The sequence below is a fragment of the Eleutherodactylus coqui genome, chromosome 8 (genome assembly GCF_035609145.1).
Source record: "Eleutherodactylus coqui strain aEleCoq1 chromosome 8, aEleCoq1.hap1, whole genome shotgun sequence".
Taxonomy (NCBI): Eukaryota; Metazoa; Chordata; class Amphibia; order Anura; family Eleutherodactylidae; genus Eleutherodactylus; species Eleutherodactylus coqui.
Genome location: NC_089844.1, coordinates 21,688,685 through 21,705,333, shown reverse-complemented (window position 1 = coordinate 21,705,333; position 16,649 = coordinate 21,688,685). Strand labels below are relative to the sequence as shown.

At 49.8% G+C, this 16,649-nt stretch overlaps 2 protein-coding genes across 7 annotated transcripts in view; one reads left to right on the top strand and one right to left on the bottom strand.

Moving 5' to 3' along the window:
- CEP70 (centrosomal protein 70) lies at window positions 1-11,552 on the top strand. 6 transcript variants are annotated; one of them, XM_066575275.1, is made up of 19 exons: window positions 1-214; window positions 1,151-1,190; window positions 1,291-1,313; window positions 3,591-3,681; window positions 3,853-3,976; window positions 5,140-5,320; window positions 5,577-5,752; window positions 6,423-6,482; window positions 7,380-7,476; window positions 7,549-7,637; window positions 8,139-8,216; window positions 8,319-8,421; window positions 8,905-9,003; window positions 9,110-9,280; window positions 9,353-9,493; window positions 10,523-10,688; window positions 10,858-10,972; window positions 11,074-11,153; window positions 11,240-11,552. In XM_066575275.1, exons 2-19 carry the CDS (start codon window positions 1,175-1,177, stop codon window positions 11,299-11,301), a joined length of 1,872 nt encoding a protein of 623 aa, XP_066431372.1. In that variant the 5' UTR covers window positions 1-214; window positions 1,151-1,174; the 3' UTR covers window positions 11,302-11,552. The 6 variants fall into 6 exon arrangements, with proteins under 6 accessions (XP_066431372.1, XP_066431370.1, XP_066431373.1 ...); XM_066575273.1 differs by having other exon boundaries at window positions 3,588-3,681; XM_066575276.1 differs by having other exon boundaries at window positions 1-241.
- Window positions 11,546-16,649, bottom strand: part of ESYT3 (extended synaptotagmin 3) — a 30,881-nt gene continuing 25,777 nt past the window's right edge. Inside the window, exons 16-23 of the mRNA XM_066575269.1 lie at window positions 16,455-16,538; window positions 14,557-14,706; window positions 14,049-14,425; window positions 13,882-13,971; window positions 13,299-13,430; window positions 12,438-12,543; window positions 12,268-12,317; window positions 11,546-11,923 (exon numbers count right to left, since the gene is read on the bottom strand). Of these exons, the coding sequence (XP_066431366.1) occupies window positions 11,887-11,923; window positions 12,268-12,317; window positions 12,438-12,543; window positions 13,299-13,430; window positions 13,882-13,971; window positions 14,049-14,425; window positions 14,557-14,706; window positions 16,455-16,538 (1,026 nt within the window). The 3' untranslated portion in view covers window positions 11,546-11,886. The remainder of the gene's footprint in view (window positions 11,924-12,267; window positions 12,318-12,437; window positions 12,544-13,298; window positions 13,431-13,881; window positions 13,972-14,048; window positions 14,426-14,556; window positions 14,707-16,454; window positions 16,539-16,649) is intronic.

The window sequence follows — 16,649 nt, the reverse complement described above, 5'->3', positions numbered from 1 at the left end:
CCTGACTCGCACCAGCCAATCAGCAGTCAAATCCTTCACCCTTATCCCGCCCACAGCTGACAGTACAACAGGCGTCTCCTTGGAAACCGACGGAAGCCGGGAGGCAATTGTCAGAACAAGCGGCTGAATTTAAACCGTCTGTAGACTTCCCTTTCCCGGCCATAGAACCGTCCACTGAGAGCGGGCTGGAAGACACCAAGACTTAGAAACAGGGGTGAGCGGAAACGTGAAAGAATAGGAGGTGCAGTATGAGGGCGATACAGGTGTGGGGGGGACGTAATAGATAGGGGTGCAGCATGGGTACAGGGGTGGGGAGATTATGGGTGCAGTGTGAGGCTGGTAGGGGGGAGCGGGACGACTATACATTTGGGGTGCAGAGTGAGTACAGGGGTGTAAGAGGTTATAGAATTTGGGGTGCAGTGCAGGTGTGGGGGAGGGTGCAGATTGCGGGTGCACTGTAAGTACCGGGGTGGGCATGGTATAGCCTGGGGTGAACTGATGATTCTGGGAGGGGGGGGGGGGGGGGGGGGTTAAACATTTTGGGGTGCAGTGTGAGGAATTAAAAAAAAAAATGTATATAAATCCTGTTATTTGTATAGCGCCAACGTATTCCGCAGCGCTTTCTGGTAATTTATTTACCCCCCCCCCCCCCCCCCAATGGGGGCTCATTTTACCGACCTCAGAAGGATGGAAGGCTGAGTCAGTCTTGAGCCGGCTACCTGAACCATATGGGGATTGAACTCACAACCTTCAGGACATGAGTGAGAGCTTAGGACTGCATACTGCTGCCTTGACAATCTGCACCCCATTTGGGGGTGCAGAGTGAGTACAGGGGTGGGAGGGTATATATTGGGTTACAGTGAGGATGGTGCAGTGGTGAGTAGAGGTTATAGATTTGGGGTGCAGTGTGAACACAGGTGGGAGAGGCTATACATTGGTGTGCAGTGAGGACGGCGCAGGGGCGGGCAGGGTATAGATGGGGGTGCAGTGTGATTATGGGGGTGAGGTTATACATTGGGGTGCAGTGGCGGGCAGGGTATAGATGGGGGTGCAGTGTGAGTACGGCGATGGGGTTATACATTGGGGTGTGATGTTAAGTGTCTTGTCATTCATTCCGTGTTTTTAGGGTAATAGCCTTTCTTCCATGCAGGTTCCTGTGGCTGGCGGAGGGAAGATGAGCCGCTCAGCAGGTGAGGATCCAGTGATGCAGGTCGAGGGCCCCGGGCCCCCCACAGGCTGCTCCCCCATCATAATCCAGCTTACAGCCTCTTCTCTCCTTTTGTCTTCCAGATGGTGATGAAGCTTCTTCCTTGGTAAGTCGGTGAATGATCCGGCCGTGACAGGAGGGTCCAAATTCTGCCGTCATGTGATCAGCGGCGCCCTCACACAGCTTTATCCTCCTGTCTGAATGAGTAAACTGTAAAAGTCCACAGATCTGATAATACAACTCCTTCTGGGGCTCCGAAATGAACCGCCGGCCCCATCGAAAACATGTGGAGACTCCTGGATGCGACGGCCTCACATCCCTGCTGGGCTGAAGGAATCCCCCACTGCAGCTGTCACAGCCGCAGCAGGGGATCGCGATGTTCTCCCATTGTTCTCAATTGGGCTGTTGTTGCTGCCGCCGGACCCATTCAAAACAATGGGCGATATCGTAAAAAGAAAGTAGATGCTGCAATTAAATTTTTTTTTTCCGCAGCATCGCATGAATGAAACCATCACAAATGAGAATGAAACCATTGAAAATCATTTGGTTACATAATCATGTGTTTTCACTCACTCTCGCATCACAAGAAAACCGCACGATTTTGTCACCAGTGTGAAGGCCCCCTAAGGGTAGGTTAATGTAACATATAGGGTATGATTCCACGTGGTGGAAACGCTGCGGATCGTCCACCAGTACGTTGTCATTAATGATCTGTGTATTACAGCTCATTGGTTAGACTGGGACTATTTTTCAAAATGTAACAACAACAATATGGCTGAGCGGCGCGGGTGTCTGAACAACCCAGACAGTTTCTGATATGTCTGCGGACAGTTCACAACTAAGACACAGCGGAGGGAAACAACATCCTTGGTAAAGTGTGTTTATCACCAGGGAATAAAGCTTGGTGACCAAGATAAGAGGTGGCACCGCCATCATCTGTGTGCCATGTAACTCTCCTCTCACACAGGGGCTGAAAGAGTAGAACGCCATTCGCCACTCCGATGGTACGGCGAGAACAAAGAGACCTCCATACTGACAAATACCAACGGTGTCTCCAGTAAACAGAAAGATAAAATTCTGTATCCAGATATACCTTCTGCAATAAAACCGATGCCCCATAACGCCAGATTACCTATTCCTGATCCAAGGGGAGGGTTGCTACTGGCCTCTGGCTGGGCAGCATCCCTGGGGCCCACGTGGGGGGTCACTATTAGTACTGGGGCCCCCGTGGGGGGTCACTATTAGTACTGGGGCCCCCGTGGGGGGTCACTATTAGTACTGGGGTTACTATGGGGGTCACTTACTAGTAAGGCCACTGTGGGGGTCACTATTACTACTGGGGCTACTATAGCAGTCATTATTGGGGCTCGTTCCCTTGCACATAAGCGCATTTCAGTCATGCAAAAGCGATCTATATTTGCACAACCCAAAATCGCTTCCGCCCACATTTTTCGCCTGCTCTGGTGTGTTTTGAAGCGCCCAGATACACTGCATATTTGCACATACAAATAAGAACCCAGACCGGCTCACTGAAATGCTGTGCAAATAAGCGGGTTTCCCCCGTACTCCCTGCGTATTTGTGCCGCCCATTCACTTTAGTGGCTTATTGCGCCCCAACAAGGTCAGGCTGCGTATTTTTCACGCGATTGTATATTATGTGAAAAAATACACTTGTGAATGAAGCCATTGAAGTCAGTGGTTTCTATTCACTGCGTATTCCGCACACAAGACATCTCAGTCATTGAAGACCGCTACAAAGGGAAGGACAATCCGAATATGATGGGCGACTTTTGCTGGTTCCTACAAAGGGGAAGTAATGTTTCTTATAGGAGGAAGTCAAGATCCAAGTGTCATTTTCCACTAAAAACAGCCAAATAGTGATATTACGGCGTCCAAACTGTTATCTTAAATAACGAAGTGGTTCGTAACTTGATAGTGAGCCGTGCGGCCAGTATTCAGCGTCACCCGTGTAACAGGGGGGTTTATATTTACAGGAACATCAATTACTTTCTGTTATGAATATTTTTTAACCATTTGTTGCGGTGTACTCGCTCGCTTCTCGTTCGGTTTCGCTCGCTCCGTCGTTGTCAATCACTTATACGGCGGATGTGAAAGTCTGAACGATTTCTCGCTTTAACGAACCAACGAAGTCTCTGCCTGTACAAACAGACGGCGCGAGAGCGAACGAGTTAACGCTGACTTGACTCGCTCATCCGCACGATAATTCGCTCGTCTTAAAGGACCCTTAGTCTTTTTGTATCCTCGCCGGTAAGCTGTGGTGAGTGCGGCTCCGACCTCCTGTGTCGGCGCACACGTAGCGCGGCGCATGTTCTGTATAGGTTTGTCTGCTCACCCACCCTTCATTTTCCGTATTTCTCAGCAGACGGAGATGTTGGAATGGGAGAATATAAATAAGATCCTGAAGCGCCATGGCTGCGCGGCGGTGAGCGTGTTTCCGAGGGACCGCCTGGCAGGTAATGGCATCTACATGCTGTATTGATAGTGTTGCTGGCGGTTAGCTTCACGCCGCAGGTCTTCTGTTTGGGGGTTGAGTTAGTCAGCGCTGCCCCCAGATGTGATGATGTTATACGGGGCGATGCTACTTCCTCCAACCTCTAATATCCTGGATTCTCTTCCGTGTCTAGGAGGAGTGGTTCTAGACCCGCGGGCGTCACTGGAGCTCCGAACCGCCATTAAATCCCTTGTGGAAGACACAGAAAGACGGCAGAACCTGATCCATGGCCTCATCCAGTCCAACAACCAGCTCAAGTGAGACCCTGGAGCTTCCGGCTGTGCCGCCCTGTATATACTGTCTAATATCTGATGTATGGGATTATAATGTATGCTGTGTATTATAGGACTGCATTATACACTACACTGTCCTACCAAAAGTAGTTCGACATCGGAGCAAGAATGACAAGTAGTATTTATTTCTATATGTTAATACTTAGTGGGTCACCTTTGGCCCTAATGACATCGGATACTTTTTGTGATCTACTTTCTACTAATGTCTGATACACTTCAGCTGGTATTTCCCTCCATTCATCCTGAAAACGTCTGCTGAGTTCTCTCAAAGAACCTGCTTATATTTTCTGACTCCAGTTCATCTCAAAGATGTTCAGTGCAGCCGGTCCAATCGTGGAACATTCATATCCTCAAACCAATGTAAAGCACTGTCGTATGTGTAACAAGGCGCGTTGTCTTGTTGGAAGTATGGCCGACCATTCCCAGAGTATTGTCGGAAGTATGGCCGACCGTTCCCAGAGTATTGTCACATTGTCGGCAGCACATTGTCTGCAATGTCAGGGTCAGCTCTGTGTTCATGGTTCTTGTCACCACAACCAACGGACCGAGACCATGCCACGTAGAACATGCCCAGACCATAATGGGACCTCTGCTGTAATTAACTGTTGGCAAAACACACTTGAACAAAAGACGTTAGCCAGACTCCTCCACACCCGGGTACGGCCATCTGATGTGAAGATGGAGTAGTGCGATTCATGATTCCATGCAATGTTCTTCCATTGCCCAGTAATGACATCCAATGATGACGTTCCTTGCCCCATTCTAGATGGATCGATGCATCTTCTTTGAAAGAACTCCCTAGACGTTTGCAAGATGAATGGAGGGAAATACCAGCTGAAGTGTATCAGACATTAGTAGAAAGTACACCATGGAGAGTATCTGATGTCACTAGGGCCAAAGGAGCCTCACTAAGTATTAACATATGGAAATAATGACTACTTTTGGTTCTTGCTCAGGTGTTCCATTACTTTTGATAGGATAGTGCGTATGGGTTTATATTGTGCACTGTGTATCTCCTTTACTGTACAATATGGGATTATATTGTATGCTGTATAGTAGGGAATTATCTTTTATGTTATGGTCATCTGCTGTGGGTTCATTCAGTTGACTCTTCTCTTCCGCTCCAGAAATGACGTCCGTATGCAGCAGGACAGAGCGGGGCGCCAGGAGCAGAGAGCGGATGACTTGCAGAATATTCTGGAAAGCGTCAAAGCCAAAATCCGGGATCTGGAAGATGATTTCCTCTGTAAACTACGTCAGCAGAAGAGCGAGGTGACGAGTTTACTGAAGGCGAAGGAGGCAGCACATGTGAGTACAGGTAGAGTGGCCGACATCTATAGGGCCACCATATGTGGATACTATACTGCATGGAGGCGGGACAGTGATCTCCTATAGTAAGGGGGAACTGTACGGAGTCACTCTGGTCACTGGTTTGAGTTGTCACGGTGGTCGGGCCTTATACCCTTGACCATGTGATGAGTTCTATACCCCTTTATGATGCTTTGCAGCAGCGTCTGTTCCTCCTCTTCAGTACCTGGATTTCGGTTTTCTGCCTCTTCCCCAGGAGAATTGTCAGGAGCACAAGGAGAAGCTGCGAGAGCAGGACCAGAGCATTGCACAGCTGAGGAAGCGACTCTCTCAGGCGGCGGCCGCAGAGGAGAAGAGGCTGGAGAACAGGAGGAAGACCTTTCTGCGTCTGGTCAAGAGGCAACCACAGGAGAACAATCCCTTTGATCAGCAGTGAGTGACTTCCTATCATGGGGGTGATAGTGGGGGGCCAGTCTAGTATGTACCGGGTGACACCGCTTCCAAAAGGGTCCAACCCCATCAGTCCCAGAATTTGCAATCCTTCTGTGTAAGGGGGGGGGGGGGGGGGGTGTATAGACTAGAGCAGCAATTTGCAACCTGCAGCTCTACTACTGTTGTGAAACGCCCTCTCCCAGCATGCTGACATTCGTTGGCTAACAAGATGTGCAGAGAGTTGTAGTTGCAGGTTGTTTCATTTCTCACCACTGGGCTAGATCACTTAGAAGGAAGCGTCACAGGGAAAGCCCACTGAACCCTGAACCTGCAGCTCCACAAGCAGATGTAGAAGTAGAAAATCAGCTGGTGGGACTGGGGGCCCGAGACCCTCCAGTTACAGACCTGAACATCATATCTACCATGCATATACATTTTGGGGGTCACTCCTCTGATAACCTACTGGATTTGGTGTGAGGCCACTGCCAAACAGCTCCCCACATCTCAGCTCCCTGCACCCCTCTTAGTGGATTGGGCAGTGTTGTCGCACCTGAGCTTGGGTATAACATGCACTCAGTGCTGCACAAAGTCACATACTGGGGCCCTTGTATCTGGATGGATGATGGGAGAAATCGCCAGCTGCTAACATAATTCTGTTATTCTCTTCCAGGATCCTCGATCTCATTGACGGTTATGAGAATCGGGTGAAGCAGCTGCAGGATGAGATCAGGTGAGCGCAGCTCTGGAGGTTGCCATCTTAACATAAATAAGGTAGATCCTGGACTACCCCTCTCATTCTCCCTGCTGTAGATTTGGAGAAAGTTGCTGAAAATAATTTTGGGGAGGTGAGCCTCTAAGGCCCCATATTGCGTTCACCAACATGGGATTTTGCCGGAGATGCGAGGCGTTTTCGTATCAAAACAGCCTTACATCATTTCGGGAAGTGGTGATCCTCTGCTGCGTCTGTCAGCCGCGGCGGAGGATCGCGGGATGTCTCCTATAGTTTTCAATCACATCGTGTGCACCTAGCATGAGGTGCGATGCTGCTGCCAGGCCCCATTAAAAAAAACCCAAACCATAGGCAATATGAGGGCACGCCCAGAGATAGGACATGCCCCGAATTTCTTAATTTATTTTGTGCTGCAATGCAGGAAAAATATTGCTCAGATGTATGACCCGATCCAAAAGAATGTTCATATTTGTGTGAGACTTCTGTGTCTCACAATACACAAAACTCACATGAGAATCTCGGCCGTGTGAGAACTGCCGAAGGCTGGATTCACACGAACGTATAGCGGCTCGGTTTTCAGGCCGAGCCGATATACATCGTCCTCATCTGCAGGGGGGGAGGATGGAAGAGCCAGGAGCAGGAACTGAGCTCCCGCCCCCTCTCTGCCTCCTCTCCGCCCCTTTGCACTATTTGCAATGGGGAGAGGCGGGACGAAGTTACGAGAATTAGCCCTACCCCCGCTCCACCTCTCCCTATTGCAAATAGTGCAGAGGGGCGGAGTACAGGAGTGAGAGCATCCTTCTGGATAATGATAGAGGGGGGCTTCTGGATGTGGGACCCCCATGGCATACAGATGGGGTTGCACTCATGCAGGGGCTTCCGGCTTCTCACTTGCAGGAAATTTGAGTCCACGGAGGCTCCCGTTCTGGAAAGCAGTCAGTCGGGAGGTTCTTTGGATCTGGACACGACCCCAAATTATAAAGCCCTTCTCAAGGTGAGACCCGAGTATTGTGATGGGGACGGAGCTTGGGATGTGCAGTGGAGTCACTCTGCTCTCCTCTCTCAGTCCTATCAGGAGCAGATCCAAGATGCCCGGAGGAGGGAAGAGCAGCTGCTGCGGGAGAATGTCCGCCTGCGGGAGGAGTTGGAGGCCAGGTACGTGCTCTAACCAGGGGTGCACAGGTCACCTCCCACCATAGCAGGTAAGAGAGCAGAAAGCAAGGGTCTTCAGAGCAGTCAGACTATGGTGGCTGCACCTCGTCTTTTGTGTAGGAGACACCCCCCCCCCCACCCCGATAAGGCAGGATCCCTCATCCCCTACTTCCTGTATGGTGGCAGCAATTCATCATTATCTGCTTCTTGTATGATTGCTGCACATAATCTTTTTGTGACAATCCCTCAGAATTGGGCATCAGCTCCCTACTGGTTTTTGTATGGTTGCTGCACATCTTTTTGTGTGACGTCCCCCAGGATCAAGCAGCAGCCCCCTTCTGCTGCTTGTATTGTAGTGGCACCTCCTCTTTGTGTGTAAGTACCCCCAGGGTCAGGTAGTAGCCCACCTCCTCTTCGTGTGTGAGACCCCCAGGGTCAGATGGTAGCCTTCTCTCTGCCCCCTGTGTAGTAGATCTGATCCCCTCTCGGTTTCCTCCTCCTCAGACCGTCTGTCAGAGAATTCCGCGTCTACAAGCAGCAGATGAGGAAAATGGAGAAAATTCTCCTCCAGAACAACATCAGGTGAGAACGTGTGGCTCGCAGCGCCGTCGGCTCTGTGCTGATGGTGAGACGTGGTGTAAGACGGCGCATGATCTTCTACATGAACCTCTGTTTCTAAATTAGATGGCGAGGTGCAACGCGAGAGAACAAGGAGGCGGAGCCACATAGAGCGGAGGTCTCAGCGCTTAAGTCTTTGCCAGACGATGAATGTCAGCGGCACCTACAGGTATTCATGATGGCAGCCCTGCCCTCCATTGCTAGGTGCACATTATATACTCGCCACACAGCTAACCCATATAATATATACACTCCTCATTGTGTGTACACCTCCCTTCTATCACCCCCCCCCCCCCCGGCTACATATAGAAAACTATAACCCAGAGGAGCAGAATAGTGAGTGCAGCTGTGGAGTATAATACAGGATGTAACTCAGGATCAGTACAGGATAAGTAATGTATGTACCCAGTGACTCTACCAGCAGAATAGTGAGTGCAGCTCTGGGGGATAATACAGGATGTAACTCAGGATCAGTACAGGATAAGTAATGTATGTACACAGTGACTCCATCAGCAGAATAGTGAGTGCAGCTCTGGAGTATAATACAGGATGTAACTCCGGATCAGTGCTGAGATATACCTATATGTAATCTGGAGCCTACTATGACTACGCGCCCTCCTTCTTTCCTTCATGTTGCTCTTGGTTGGTGCAGGATGTCTGCAGGGCCCTGGGAGTTCAAGATGTGAAGGATCTTCTTCCAGTTATTGCATCAAAGTGCAAAGAAGCCAAAACCTGCTCCAAGCTGCACAAGGTAATGAGATCCAAGAGGGAGATGGTTGATTGGAGCCGTGTGCTGCTCTTGACTGATGTATGACCCTCTATTTTCGGCTTTATACATGAACTATTTTGTCTTTCAGATCCTGTCAGAAATCAGTGCAGTTCTCTGTGGCCCCCGGGCCCCTCCTCTGCTTTATAAGCACAGCTCCCGGCTCCAGGAACATGGAGGTCCTGATGCCAAGACAGAGTCAGACTTCCTGCACTTGCTACCAACCATCGAGCTGTGGGCCGGCCAGTTACTGTCCCTGCAGGTAGATGTGATGTTCCGGACCCCCGATGTTGTGTCACGGGAATACATAATGTGTAATGGGGGCTTTCTGTAGGCGCTGCACCGGTCACTACTGAAGCTGAGCCAGAAGCTGCAGAGCAACCAGAAGGACAGAACGATGGAGGCGCCTGGTGGGGTCCGTGTGGATGAGCTGCTGCTTCTAGTGGATACAATGGTGGAGGATGTAGAGAGCCAGGTGAGGACCCTCAGATCCCCAACATCCCGAGGAGCCCTCGTCCTAGTGAGCAGCATGGCTGCAGTACTCACATCGGCCATAAGAGCGGTCGGGAAGCACTGCATTAACTCATTATAATAGAATAATATACGGCTGATATGCTGCAGCTTCCCATTGTGTTTGGCCAGTAGCAACTACAACCCGCTGCAGCTGCCAAAGCACTTCTGTCTGCCTCACGCTCCTGCCACACATTTTTTGGCCATTGCTGTTAAGGCTGCTCACACAGGCGCACCACGTTTTCAAAAGCGTCAACAACGGTTTTAATGCACCCCATCATTGCAATAACAGAGCGCCATGCTAAATGTAAAAATCGCTTGTGTGAGAGCGGCTCAAGTCCTCTTTTACACAGGCGATATTGCGATTTTGTGTTGCTACAAGGTTGCACACTCTTCTGCTAGGATATCTGGGGATTTTGAGCCCTACCAAGAGTTGCATCGTACCGCATGAAAACCATAGGGAAACACAAGCTAGAAAACCTCGCAAATCGTGGCAGTATTTAGCAACCTGTGTTTTTTTTATTTATTTTTTTTCTCTCGCAATGTAGTACGCTACAAAACCTCGCTAAAGTGAAGGAACCCCCCCCCCCCCCCTCGCACTTTCTGTCCAATTGAAAGATAGTCTGAGGGGGAAGGAAGTGTGAATAGAACAGTTTTTCAAAATACTGTGCTTTTTGTCCGAATCCAGTCCAAAAATCAGATTTGGGGAGCACAGAAGGGAGGCTGTAATTTTTTTTTTTCCCCTTCAGCTACAGCTTATTTTCGGGGAAGAGCTTATAGTTCAAGCCTCCCCCGAAAAGCCTTGCATATGGTGCTACAAAATCGTGGTATTGCCGCCTGAAGACGCAGCTATAGTGCATGGACCAGCCATGCAATATCACTGAGACTTCCTCCTGGCGAGGCCGTGTCGCCCATGTGCAGGAGGGGGTTGTGCTATTACTGGAGCAGCCCCATCTTACAATAGACCCCTTCACCCCACTCCTTGTATCCGCAGAGCTCCTCTGTCTCCCCCCACATGCTGCAGGCGCTCATCTCGCACTTCCAGAAACTGTTTGACGTTCCGTCCATGAGCGGCATCTATCCACGTATGAATGAAGTCTACAGCAAACTGGGTGAAATGAACAACGCCATGAAGAACCTGCGCTGCCTCCTTGGCCTGGGTAAGAGAATGGTTCCTTCCCCCTGATTGTTGGCAATCACATCACTGCTTTACTTTCTCTGCTACAACCAGAGCCGGCAGCTGATTGGTTCCTGTGACCTCTCCAATATATTTGTCAGGGTCTCTAGGTGGTCCTCCTATTAACCCTTTATCCCAATATCCGTTGTTAGATGACACAGCCAGCGCAGGAACAGTAGTGAACGCTGTGGGGAGACTAAACAGGGAGCTGGAAGAAGGAGGTGGCCACCGACTGCAGGGGATCCTCGGCATGCTGGATATAGACAGGTAGAGTGACCCGTCACACCCAGCGTACGGCTCCAGGTGATACTATAAGGGCATTCAAGGCATATTTTGGAGTTTAACCCCTTCTACTTTGTGCTCTACAGCATCGTAAACAAGGTGCAGGAGCATGAGGAGTTCTTTCCAGCATTTGAGGAGTTAATAAAGAACCTGTTGGATGTTCTAGGTGGGTACTGGGGAGTGATTGGCATGAGCAGAGGCGGCTGGACTGTAAGCTCTTCTGCCTCACCATGCGCCTTTCATGTTTTATAGAGATCAGTTACCTGGAGGAGATTCTGCCGGAGATTCAGAGGTTAAAAGATCTGGAGGAGTAAAGCAACGACTAGAATGTCCGGCTCCCCTCCCCCGCACCTTAACGAGGACAACTCTGCACTTTTTACTTGGATAAAATAAAAACATAAGCCATTTTATATTAAAAAAAGAAAATCTCCCATTTTGTGCTGACAGATCCAAAACGGAGCTATGTGTCTCCATGGTTACGCTTCACCCCATCATGTAGTCACGGCGCCAGCTTGGTCCACATGAAGCTTGTGCCGATAATAAACCTCAGGAACCGAATACACTGAAAATAATTTTATTGTCTATAAATGAGATGGCGATTCCAGATTTGTGGGTTTGGAATAAATAAATAATCTGATCTGAGAATGTATAAACATAGTAACAGTAGGTCAGGCTGAAAAGGGGACTGGTGTCCATCCAGTTCAGCCCATTACCCCCCTCCATGATGATAACTAAAACTAGAATCAGCATGGTGGCTGGGCGTTATATGGCGGAGGCCGGGGCCTATTTATATATAATACACTTTACATGAACAAAGCCCCGCCCCCAAAGATATACCATCTGGAGCAATATTACATATATACATATTTACACACAGAGAACATGGCAGCTGCCAGAAATCAGGAGCGCGGGTGGCCAGTCGGTGTCAGCTCAAACCTGTAAGACATAAAGAGCAGTCATTAGAGTCATGATAGTGGGCAACAGAGACGAGGATACAACACTGGAGCTTGGCTGGTGCTATTATAGGATGATGACTATGGCTGGTGCTATTATAGGATGAGGACTATGGCTGGTGCTTATTATAGGACCGTCATGGACACTCCCCCTCATATCTATATTATATACAGTATAATGTTAGAAAAACCTGTATCAATATCCATGTTCCTGTCCTCCATGTATCTACACCCCTCCTGGGCTGTCTTGTGTGGGCACTGTGCTGTGGTGAAGGGCTATATCTGGGGTCTCATCATGCGTCAGGTGGTCTTGGCATGTGCACTTACCAGTCAGTGAATCCCTGGTCGACATCTTCCCGGGACAGATCCACCAGCGTCTGTGGGGAGAAGGAATATGAGGTTTATATGATGTGCTGAGACCCCCACCACAGAGGCTCCCGCATACAGAGGAGGGCAGTAGTACCCGCTGCCGCCATGGGCTCATGGTCATCACTAACCTTGCCCATCTCCTTCCTCTCGTTTGATCCAAACGGCCGGTTGTTTTTCACTGCAATGTCCAGCATCCGCCTCTTGACGTCTTCAAGGGAAACCAGAAACTCAAACCTGGAGGATAAAAATTGGAGTCAATGACTACACATCCTGTAGATCTCAGTATGTGGGGGGGTACTGCAATAAAGGAAAGGTTTCAGTAGAATGTCTGTGCCCTGGAATCCCTGCCAGCACTCCCATGTGATGACAGAAGGAGCCTGATCTCACTAGTAGAGGAGGAAGTAGCGCCGACTAACCGGAGCCGCTAGTGGAGGAAGTAGCGCCGACTAACCGGAGCCGCTAGTGGAGGAAGTAGCGCCGACTAACCGGAGCCGCTAGTGGAGGAAGTAGCGCCGACTAACCGGAGCCGCTAGTGGAGGAAGTAGCGCCGACTAACCGGAGCCGCTAGTGGAGGAAGTAGCGCCGACTAACCGGAGCCGCTAGTGGAGGAAGTAGCGCCGACTAACCGGAGCCGCTAGTGGAGGAAGTAGCGCCGACTAACCGGAGCCGCTAGTGGAGGAAGTAGCGCCGACTAACCGGAGCCGCTAGTGGAGGAAGTAGCGCCGACTAACCGGAGCCGCTAGTGGAGGAAGTAGCGCCGACTAACCGGAGCCGCTAGTGGAGGAAGTAGCGCCGACTAACCGGAGCCGCTAGTGGAGGAAGTAGCGCCGACTAACCGGAGCCACTACTGGAATCGGATAAAAGTCATAAAACGGATTGATTTCAGTGCCAGAGACAAACTATTCTGGTTAATGACATGAAGCGTCCTAGTTTGGTGGTGGTACTAGTCACCTTTCTGGTCACATGATTCAGGGGACTATGCTACCAACCTCTCATTGTAAATGGGGTTAAGGGTCTTCCTCTTCACAGTTGTCTTCTTGCGGTTGGCCCATCTCCGGTCAGGGAGCAGGTAGATGCGGACATAGGGATCGGCTCCATGATTTGAGCATTTGGTCAGATTCCTTGGTAAGATCACAGAAGAGTACATTAGTTTCCAAGAAGATGAAAGGATGTGAGGGGGAATCCAGAGACAATAACTAAAAGAAGTCCGACACGTGTATATTGTATATCCAGCTTCTCACTACATATAATGTGCCACTAACTGATGAATCTAGCGCTACCTTTTGCATCTCCCCCCCCCAATGCTGCAATTCCACACAAATGTGTTTGCACTTCCCACGTGGGATGTAAAGGATTCCTGGAGCGTCCGATGGACGTTTCCATTGCCCAACTTGTTTGAGACTCATCCCCCCTCCAAATGCTAACAACGTCCCCCAGGCTGTTGATGGACGTCTCCATCTCAGGAAGTTGTAATGAGAAGGTGGATGTGAAAAATGCATCTAACAGGCGTCCTTTACTATAGGATGTGCAGAGGTCTGGGAGGCGCTGACCCCTATAAAGGCTCCATCTTACCTGCAGCCATTGATGGACAGAAGGAGACAATGTCGCAGCGAGGCATATCGAACAGAGATGTTGATCTCTCCGGTCACCACAACAGGTCCCCTGAAAACATTAAGAGTGACCATTAGACTTGTATGTGGACAGCAGTGTCCTCTGACACAAGAGGTCCTGGGACTCACCTGGAGTCGTCACTAAGGTCAAACAGCGAGGAAGCCGTGGAGTTGAGTGAAATGAGGCTGGGTGCCAATCTGTGCAGGTGTCTTAGGTTGGGGGTGGGAGGGACAGAGGGGTTAGCGGACTGTGCTTGGATCTGGCTGGCATGTTGCGTTTGCTCGGAGCCAGCGTGGCGAATCTGTTGGCCGCTGCTGCGCAGGCTCTCCTTCCGGACCAGTTTGTTCTGTGGGACGTAGTGGATCTGATTCTGAGTGCTGCTGGGTTTGTGATGATTTCCATGGGATTGCTCTTCTTGCACCCGTCTTATGGAGACTGGTACGTGCTTCAAGGAGTTAATTCCAGCATAGACTGTATCTGGGTCGGGATCTTCAATGTTCAAGACCTGAAGGCATATAGGAGGCACGGTCAGAGATGGCGATACATGTGGGACAAAGTCAGAGATGGCGATACATGTGGGACAAAGTCAGAGATGGTGACACATCCATGGCATTTTTGGAAGGTGCCGGCACTCACCCGGAGGACGATCTTCATCTTGATGAAGCTGTCGGGCCCCGAGTTAGTGAGCGGGAACCTCTGGTCCAAAGTCAGGTTGTCACAGGCCAGGAGTCCATGCAGAGGGATGTCCAGCATGCCAAGGGCGCACTGCCTGTCATTGTCCTTCACCTGGAGACATAGGAACCAACTCCAGTCATTTCTGATATCAAGCAATAAACTCATCAATAGGATGAAATCAGCAGCGAATCATCTCCCGATTGACAGATTCTCCCATCCACGAGAGAGTGCTTACCTACACAACCCTGCGGTACACGCCGATATACTAAATAACACTGGCGTACACCAAGTAACCCCTTAGTGACCCAATATGCCCGTTTATGGCAGCCACTAAGGGGCTTTAAACCTGCACATACCCCCTTAAAGGTGGTATACATTTAACCCAGCAGCGGTGTTCCATGCCAGAAATAGCTGGGGATCAAGGCCAAGCTCCTAACAGCCAGGAAGAAACTTCTGTTCTCGACTGTTTAACCCCTTTTATGCCCGGATCAAGTGCAATCGGAGGTGGTGACATGGGAAGGAGACTGAGCGCCATACAAATAAAACCTAAAAACAATGGCGGAATTAGTATTTTTTCCTCCCCCCCCCCCCCCCCCCCACCAAAAAAAGTTCTATAACATTATATGCACCCCCAAGTGCCGCCATTGAAAAATACTATTTGTTCTGCAAAAAACAAGCTCCCGTACGGCTAGGTCAACGGAAAAATAAAAACACGAAAATAGCTTAGTCAGTAAGGTGCAAAATGAGCCAATTTGTTTCCACTTTATTTGGAGGACGCAACAGGTGACCCGGCATACGCATCGTCTTCTGTGGCAGCACGGACCTGTCTTCTTCCGGCTTCTCTGTACTGCAGATGATCTGCACGGCTCGCCGGCGGACATGCGCAGTACAGATTTTTTTCTTCTTCTCCCGTGCAATACACAGCCCATCCAGAATGACAATTCCAGGTGGGCTGCGGGTCGGACGGCTTCCATTGATTTCTATACTCCAAATAAACCAGAAACAAACAGAAACCTTGTAAAATGGACAGCAAAGAGTTGTCAGTTTCACAACAGAAGAAGTAAATGGTTCCTTTATTTCCCCTTCAGGAAATCCGTCACAGTGCTGTTTTCTGCAGCGTTTACGGAAATCCGAGCGGCGTCACACAGCGCATACAATAACACGGTGTGAACGCTCCCTTAGTCCTGCTCACTCGGGTACGGCTTATGACACCGAAACACTCCGACTTTATAACAAACCTGTTTGCGCAGGACTAGGTCAGTACAGTTGGCAGGGTGTGGACTGTCAACGGATGTAGAAGCCAGCGGGGATCACAGTCCTCTCCCAGTAATGGCATCTACTGTATCACTAGGACATTGCTGAAACGTGGAGCTCTAGAGGGGGCGCTATTGTATTGTTCTCAATGGACAGTGTTTGATGTAAGGAGATGCTGCATCAGTGCAACGGCCGAGCCCACTTATTCCTTGTGTATGACCCCTGCCCCTCATATAGCTTGGGGGATAAGGGGGGAATGAGGCTGTTCATTATGGGATTCCTGTTTTGCAACATTTTCTCTCCATCTAATTTAACCCTTTGCAATCCAATTTTGGATTCAGAGTTTCCTAGGGGGAAGGTTTCTCTTTCTGCCATTATACAATAGCGCAATCTGCTGGCTAGAGCCAGTACTGAGGTATGGGACATGCTGGAGTGGCCAGTAATATACAGTAAGAATACCCTGCCGGACGTCTTCCGACATCGAAGCTGTACAGCCTTCAACCAGAAGGTCTTCAGACATCAGACAGTGGATTGGAAAGGATTAAAGATAAAGCCACTTCTAGCGTTTGGCGCAGTTTCTATAAGAGACGCCGCGATCACATTACCTCCAAGTGAAGATGCTGCATGTTCACATCCTGTATGAAGAAAGCGAAGGCCTGTTCCCACACGGGGTCCTTGGTTTTGGAGGTCTGCAAGGATGAGAAGTAACACTAATGATGTCCAGCAGGTAACAAACAGCCTTGACTCCCCCGACTCATCACCGTCACCTGATCGCCAAAGACTATATACAATCAATATAC

What these genes read in the sequence shown, in the direction of transcription:
- CEP70 (XM_066575271.1), top strand. Translation starts at nt 1,765, where the DNA reads ATGTGTTTTCACTCACTCTCGCATCACAAGAAAACCGCACGATTTTGT. An exon ending in CTCCTCCAGAACAACATCAG is followed by an intron (nt 8,217 to 8,318) that starts GTGAGAACGTGT and finishes TTTCTAAATTAG; the next exon opens with ATGGCGAGGTGCAACGCGAG. An exon ending in TGGAGGATGTAGAGAGCCAG is followed by an intron (nt 9,494 to 10,522) that starts GTGAGGACCCTC and finishes TTGTATCCGCAG; the next exon opens with AGCTCCTCTGTCTCCCCCCA.